We start from the raw sequence: 7552 nt of genomic DNA on the forward strand, positions 1-7552 counted from the left end.
CATGTTTTTTTTTTTTTTTTTTCAACAATGGGACTTTGGGGGGGCTTCTTGCCCATAGCTTGGCTTCACATAGGCACCTTCTAATTGTTACAGTACTCACAGGTAACTTTAAGCCTTTTTTTTTGACCACCCTGGAGCTCATCATTGGGTGAGTCTTTGACTCTCTGACTATTCTTCTATCCATCTGAATGGCGGTTTTCTGTTTTCTTCCACATCTTTCTAGTTATGGTTGCCATTTTAAAGCATTTGAGATTATTTTGGCTGAGCAGCCTATCATTTTCTGAACTTCTTTATATGTTTTCCCTTCTCCAATCAACTTATGCATCAAAGTACAGTGTTCTTCTGAACGATGTCTGGAACGATCCATTTTACTCAGATTTTCAGAGAAATGCACTACAGCCAGCATGTACAATATTTGCTGCTTTTGTCCTGACATAAGGGTCACAGAAAGAAAAATGCAGACATTGCTATTTTATTATCATTATTATTATTTGAACAGCCTAATATTCTTTTTCCTCCCTTCCACTTTCTGTAATGTAATAACAAATTTGATAAACTTTTCTTCGTTTTGATTCAGAATAGAATGTGCAGTGTTTATAATGCATTTGCGTCTATGGAAATAAAAGCTATGTTCAGAATTTTGAGCTTTGCTCACTTTTTAAAACACACTGCTATTATTTTGAACACAACTGTTTGTGTTCCCCCGCCCAATTTGAGCCATGATTTTAAAAATCATGATCTGATCCAAACCTTGATTTTTGTGATCCAGCACTTAGCTCTAGCAAATCAAAATGAGGCACAACAGGGAGGAAAAAAAGTTGCAGTCCCTTCAGTGGCCACTTGAGGCTGACTCTGGAAGTCCATGTTAAAATGTACAAGTTTAGAGCAGAAATAAACATGTTTACGGGTGGTACAATAATAATAGCAACCTTTGCCCTCCATGACAGCTGTATGAGGGTGCAGTTATTATTGTTGTCATTGCCTTTGTTGCACTTCTTCTTCTTCTTATTATTTATTCATTAGAACTATAGTTGAAGGCATTTTAAGCTATGAAGCACGTGATTGCTTTGAGTGACTGCTCATGTTTTGCCACTGTGAGCTGAGCTCAGACTCACAGCTCCTGTAGCACAAAGTATGTGAGCTATAGCTGTTAGTTGTTGTGGAGGACTGTGTTTGTCCTTTGTGAACATTTTTTTGACAAATATCTGTATTAATATGCCTTGTTGTGTGGTTAATTGTCCTAACTGAAGATCTAAGACTTGCTCCAGTATTTCTGTTGAGTGAATGTTCATGTTATTTAATTTTGCATGCTAAGGGGTGTTGGCAGTTTTATCAGCTAACTGTCCCTTGATGACATTATGTAGAGTTAATCCAAGATTACTGAGGAAATGAACTCTTTATCCAAATATGGGATAGCCATGATGTAGGCAGAGTAAAGCCCCGTTTACACATAGACGGTAAGAGCTCCAGGAAGCGTCCCAGAAGAGTTTTTGGCCATCTTAAGGATCACACGCCGTTGTTGACGCAAGTACTAGGGGGCGTGGCTTAGTTCCGGCTTTACCGGGAATCGTCGAAAAAGTTATTCAACTTGTTGAATAATTCCGGGAGCGCTCCAGGAGAATTCGTGTGACGATGGAGACAACGCGAACAACGGCGTTTGATACTTTTTAATCGCCGTTTCATCCTGCCCCTTCCTGTAGTGCCACAGTTTACACCGCCGTAATTGGCGGCCGGCGTTGTATCCCTAATCAACGGCGTGTAAAACGGCGATAGAGCCCACATCGGCATCCTCAAGGGCGTTTTAACTGGCGACAGAGGCAGACAAAACGGCGGCGCTAGCGGACAGTACGCCGTTCTAAACGCCACCTTCCAGTTAACGGCGTTCCAAACGGCCGATAGGCAGCGGTCAATATAAAAACACTAGCGCGCTGCATGCAGGCCTCTCACTCGCGGCCAGCTCCAGTATTCCTTCTAAAAGAAAATTGGCAGCAGCAAGGACTTACCAAGAGGTCTAGTTCAGAAGCAGAGGGTAGCCCTGTGGTGGAGACGGAGCAACACGTTGAGGAGGGTAAAAGAAAGGAGACTAAAAGGCTGAGTATGATCTCCCTCCCCCTGCAGTGACAGAGGCATGTATTCCTGCTGCTTCAGCCTATTATACTCTGGGGGCGGTGCCTATATGCAAACGTTCCTGGAGTAACACAGGATTTGCCTGGATAAATCCAGCGGTACACAGGGCATTATCGGCGGCATCAGAACACCCCCGTTCTCACGCGCGTCTTAACCTGCGATTGTAAAGGATAGAACTGGGTATTAACCACCGTTGCCTGACGTGTGCCGGATGCTACGGTGTCAGAACGCCGCTTTATTCGGCGGATTTAGTGGCGTTTTATCCGCGTATTTGCGGATAGTACGGCAGCCAAAACGCCGGCGAAATGCTCCGCCCCTTTCCACCGCGAAAACAGCCGGAACTACCGCGAACTTCGGTCTACGTACTGCCCGCTGACAAAACCGTCTGTGTGTAAATTAGGCTTAAGTAATGCCAACATTGCGACACCCACAGCAGCAGTTTTTGGGCTGGACATCCTGGAGCACATTCTAAAGTAATAAAATAAAAACATGATTATGCATGTAGAGTGAGGGAAGCCATTAGAATGCCTGTGATTGGAGAGATTCGGCACAGAGCAACCTTTGTCTGTTTAACCAGTCACACAATTGTGGCATTGTGGAACAGGTGATACAGGAGTTAATACACTTGAGTCTGTCGTAGGTGTTTGTCAGTACATTTGTACATGCATTTGAAGCCCTTTTAGTAGTCCTGACAAGTATTTGAATTGGTAAATAAGTGGTGATTAAAGACTTAATCGTAGTAGTTGAAATAGTCACATTTTTCTAGATAATTAACATACTTTGTGTTCCTTTTTTTCACAGTATTTATAAAAAAGCTCGCTTGGGGAAGGAGAAGAGAGAAGTGACGTATGTTGTGGCTAAAAAAGGAGCCGGAAAGAAAGTCAGACGGCCTGCTGGTGTTAAAGGAGTCTTCAAAGTGGTGGACGGTCGCATGAAGAAAGACGCACGGGGCCTTCAGAGGAAAGAACAGCATGCCAAAGGAGGAAAAAGGAAAGGAAGACCAGTGAAAAGTGGCAAAAGAGGGATGAAGAGTGGAAAAGCACGGAAAGGAAAATAAATTAGAACAGACATTACTCTTGTAGTTCTGAGATTTTAAGCATCCCCTCAGCTCAAAGTACAGATGAGAATTTTTATCTCCGCCAGTGAAGTTGGGCAAGGTTGTTTTCGCCGTTGTTTGTCTGTCTGTCTGTGAACAGCCTAGAGCCTACAATTTTTCATATATCCCTATGAAGTTTTTACTGAAGATTCATATCCTGATAGTCAAGAACTGATTCAATTTTCAAGGTCAAAGTCAGGAAAAAGCTGGAAAATTGTAAAAATCCTTGTCTTTAACATTGAACATATTTTCATAAATTCATAACTGTCAAAAAAGATCAAATTTCTTTCATTTTTGACAACATTGTGTAGGATGGTATCCTTCATCGGCTAGCAAATTTGATCCTGATCTGATCCAGATTGCAGATTTTGTGGCCATTTAAATTTAACATTGAAACCCCCATTTAATGTACAGTAGCGTTCAGAATAATAGTAGTGCTATGTGACTAAAAAGATTAATCCAGGTTTTGAGTATATTTCTTTTTGTTACATGGGAAACAAGGTACCAGTAGATTCAGTAGATTCTCACAAATCCAACAAGACCAAGCATTTATGATATGCACACTCTTAAGGCTATGAAATTGGGCTATTAGTAAAAAAGAAAAAAGTAGAAAAGGGGGTGTTCACAATAATAGTAGCATCTGCTGTTGACGCTACAAACTTAAAACTGTTATGTTCAAACTGATTTTTTAGCAATCCTGTGAATCACTAAACTAGTATTTAGTTGTATAACCACAGTTTTTCATGATTTCTTCACATATGGGAGGCATTAACTTTGTTGGTTTGGAACCAAGAATTTGCTTGTTTACTAGTGTGCTTGGGGTCATTGTCTTGTTGAAATACCTGTTTCAAGGGCATGTCCTCTTCTGCATAAGGCAACATGACATCTTCAAGTATTCTGACATATCTAAACTGATCCATGATACCTGGTATGCGATATATAGGCCCAACACCATAGTAGGAGAAACATGCCCATATCATGACGCTTGCACCACCATGCTTCACTGTCTTCACTGTCTTCACTGTGAACTGTGGCTTGAATTCAGAGTTTGGGGGTCGTCTCACAAACTTTGCGGCCCTTGGACCCAAAAAGAACAATTTTACTCTCATCAGTCCACAAAATATTCCTCCATTTCTCTTTAGGCCAGTTGATGTGTTCTTTGGCAAATTGTAACCTCTTCTGCACATCTTTTATTTAACAGACGGACTTTGCGGGGGATTCTTGCAAATAAATTAGCTTCACACAGGCGTCTTCTAATTGTCACAGCACTTACAGGTAACTCCAGACTGTCTTTGATCATCCTGGAGCTGATCAGTGTGTGAGCCTTTGCCATTCTGGTTATTCTTCTATCCATTTTGATGGTTGTTTTCCGTTTTCTTTACGCGTCTCTGTTTTTTTTTTTGTCCCTTTTAAAGCATTGGAGATCATTGTAGATGAACAGCCTATAATTTTTTGCACCTGCGTATAAGTTTTCCCCTCTCCAATCAACTTTTTAATCAAACAACGCTGTTCTTCTGAACAATGTCTTGAACGTCCCATTTTCCTCAGGCTTTCAAAGATAAAAGCATGTTCAACAGGTGCTGGCTTCATCCTTACATAGGGGACACCTGATTCACACCTGTTTGTTCCACAAAATTGACGAACTCACTGACTGAATGCCACACTACTATTATTCTGAACACTACTGTATATTTATATTATAACTTAATCAAACGTGCCCCAATCACTCTCAAATGAAAATGAGTTCTAGACTGGCACTCACTATCACCTGACAAAGTTTGATCCAGATCTTATCCAGACTGTGGATTTTGTGCCCATTTGGTGTACATTTTTTATCTCTCAATCAAAAGTGCCTCAATCACTCTCATATGTGACAATGAGGTGCAAACTGAAACACAACGAATAGTTTGAGCCACATCTGATCCATATTGCGGATTTAGCAGATATTTGATATGAACATTGAAAAGCCCTTTATCAGCTGCAAAATAGGATTCCTCATTTGACTGAATTTTTAAATTCAGAAATACATTTTTGAATTCTGAGCTTTTCAGATGTTTTAGTATTCTCAGTGTAAATTTTTCTTTGTGTTTCCTCATTAGAGCCTTTTTTTTTATTCCACGAGTTGATTGAACAAAGACAAACATAATTGTGTCCTTTGTAAATTTACTGGCAATAAGTGTTTGTGTTCTTATTTAAATATATCAGTACTTATATCAGATGCCTTTGCAATAAATCTTTTGATTCAATTTGCTGGAGTATGATTTTTCTTCTTTATATCTCATGGATATGTGCAGTGAGCTTGTTTATTGAGCAACAGATGTAAACAGTGAAATATAAGCAAATGCATAATAGAAGAAAAACCTTTTTTTTCCCCAAACGTCCATCCGCAGCACATTTAGATAGTTTGAATATTGGATTGTTCATTTTGTGGCACTTCAGTGAGCCTAATCTGTAGCTGGTCTATACCGGTGTCATGTTTTCATCTCAACATTTAAACATGACTGTAATACAACATATAATTGATATGTGTCTGGACAAACAATGGAGTAAACATTTCTTGAGAAGGTGAAATTTTGAATCACAGAATGTGATATTGAGAAATGTTGGTTTCTCAGAATGCAAAAGATTCGCAACCACACCCTCTTCTGGGTCAGGCTTAAAAGTTAGATGGGGCAAGATCCTGACAAGCAGAAGCTTCTCAGCAACCACATACAGCGCATATCAGAAAATGCACGTCCAGACTAGGCCTGTTCAGTCATCTGGGTTCATAATCACATCCAGGAATAGACTTCATCATTACTGAGAGATCACCCCTTTTCATTGTGTGTCCATGGACAACATTTCAAGGTGCAGTAATGGGTTGGAAGGTGTCCAGTGTGCACTGAGCAGGTTTGAGGCCAAGTGTGAAACAACTCTGATCTTGTTTTCTTAAATGTTAAACACTTGTTTGTGTCATTAATTTTACTTAGGAGTAGGGTTGCCAACTCTCTGAAAAATAAATAAGACACCTCACCGCCAGGGCCAACTGACCATTGCCTTCACCCTTCCCAGCGTCTGTGTGAAACGATTTTTAACCATTTGACTGTTGACCCTGAATTTAGGTAGATGCATACATGCATTTGTTCTGATATGAACACGTGGAAAACAAATTATTATTTAGCAATTTATTTTTAGTGCAAAATAAATTTTCACTCAATTTCAATATGAGTATTCTGTCTTCTTTAAAAATAAATCTAGTGCTATTGCTTAACTTAAAATTGTATAAATTAACAACAAAAAAAAACAATAGAAAATTTGCATCATCCAAAACAATGTAACAGTGCACATTTAGTGTAATAAAAAGTGCAAAAAATAAAGTCTGAAAAGTAAACAATACTGTTGTCGCGCACCTTTTCCACCCAGTCATTTTCCTTTTCTCATTCTCCCCTGTATTTTTTTTTTTTTTTTTTTTTTTTTTTTAGGATGAGTAGTAACGACGTTACAGACATTGCTGTCCGTAGGCTTATCTGCAGTGCCAGTGTCGGTGTCTATCGATATCAGCCATGCTGCTTTGTTATTGTCGTCCAGCGACCGTCGTCGGCTCATGACGTCGGTATCTTCTTGCGAGCAGATGTCCCTCGACCAATGAGATAAGAGTGATTCTGTATTGTCAACTCGTGTCTGTCAGCTCATTGGTGAAAAGCAGGAGAGAGGCTGGGATCAAATTTACCATAAGTTTCCATATAAAGCGCCAGTCAATTTCATTGACATTTTACAGACTTTTTGATTCTCACAGAAATACGGGACAAACTGCGTCCCGTTTCAGGTCAATACGGAACGCACACTTTTATTTCCAAATAAGGGACGATTCCGTTTTTCAAGACCTGACACAACTTCACACTAACTGCTTGGCCACCACCACAACTCACAGTAATTCAATTTTTAGTTCCTAAAAATATATTATTCCTCATTATTATTATTTGTTGTTATTTGTAGAAAGATGTCTTTTAAATGTCTTCAAAATTAGACCTTTACCTGAAAAGATGGGGGGGGCGGGGGTTGATCCTGTGCGTCGTCTATATAAGCAGGAGTCTAAGGCTACGACAGTGAGACGGAAAAAAAAAGCATAAACTGAATATGTTGAAAAAGTAATTTTTTGTGAAAATGCGCGCAATTTTCACCTAATATATATATATATATATATATATATATATATATATATATATATATATATATATATATATATATATATATATATATTTATTTATTTATTTATTTATTTTTTTCCTGCTGTCTAATTCACTCCTCCTGTCAAATTGGTGGCAGTAGGGTGCATTAGTCTTCTGACAA

The 7552-nt window shown here is 39.2% G+C and overlaps 1 protein-coding gene across 1 annotated transcript in view; it reads left to right on the forward strand.

The window, feature by feature from the left end:
• ftsj3 (FtsJ RNA 2'-O-methyltransferase 3) overlaps window positions 1-3293 on the forward strand; it is a 42211-nt gene extending 38918 nt beyond the window's left edge. The window contains exon 22 of the mRNA XM_034179915.1: window positions 2929-3293. Within this exon, the coding sequence (XP_034035806.1) occupies window positions 2929-3184 (256 nt within the window). The 3' untranslated portion in view covers window positions 3185-3293. The remainder of the gene's footprint in view (window positions 1-2928) is intronic.
• Window positions 3294-7552: the final 4259 nt, after the last annotated feature.

Source organism: Thalassophryne amazonica, chromosome 10 (assembly GCF_902500255.1).
Source record: "Thalassophryne amazonica chromosome 10, fThaAma1.1, whole genome shotgun sequence".
Classification (NCBI taxonomy): Eukaryota; Metazoa; Chordata; class Actinopteri; order Batrachoidiformes; family Batrachoididae; genus Thalassophryne; species Thalassophryne amazonica.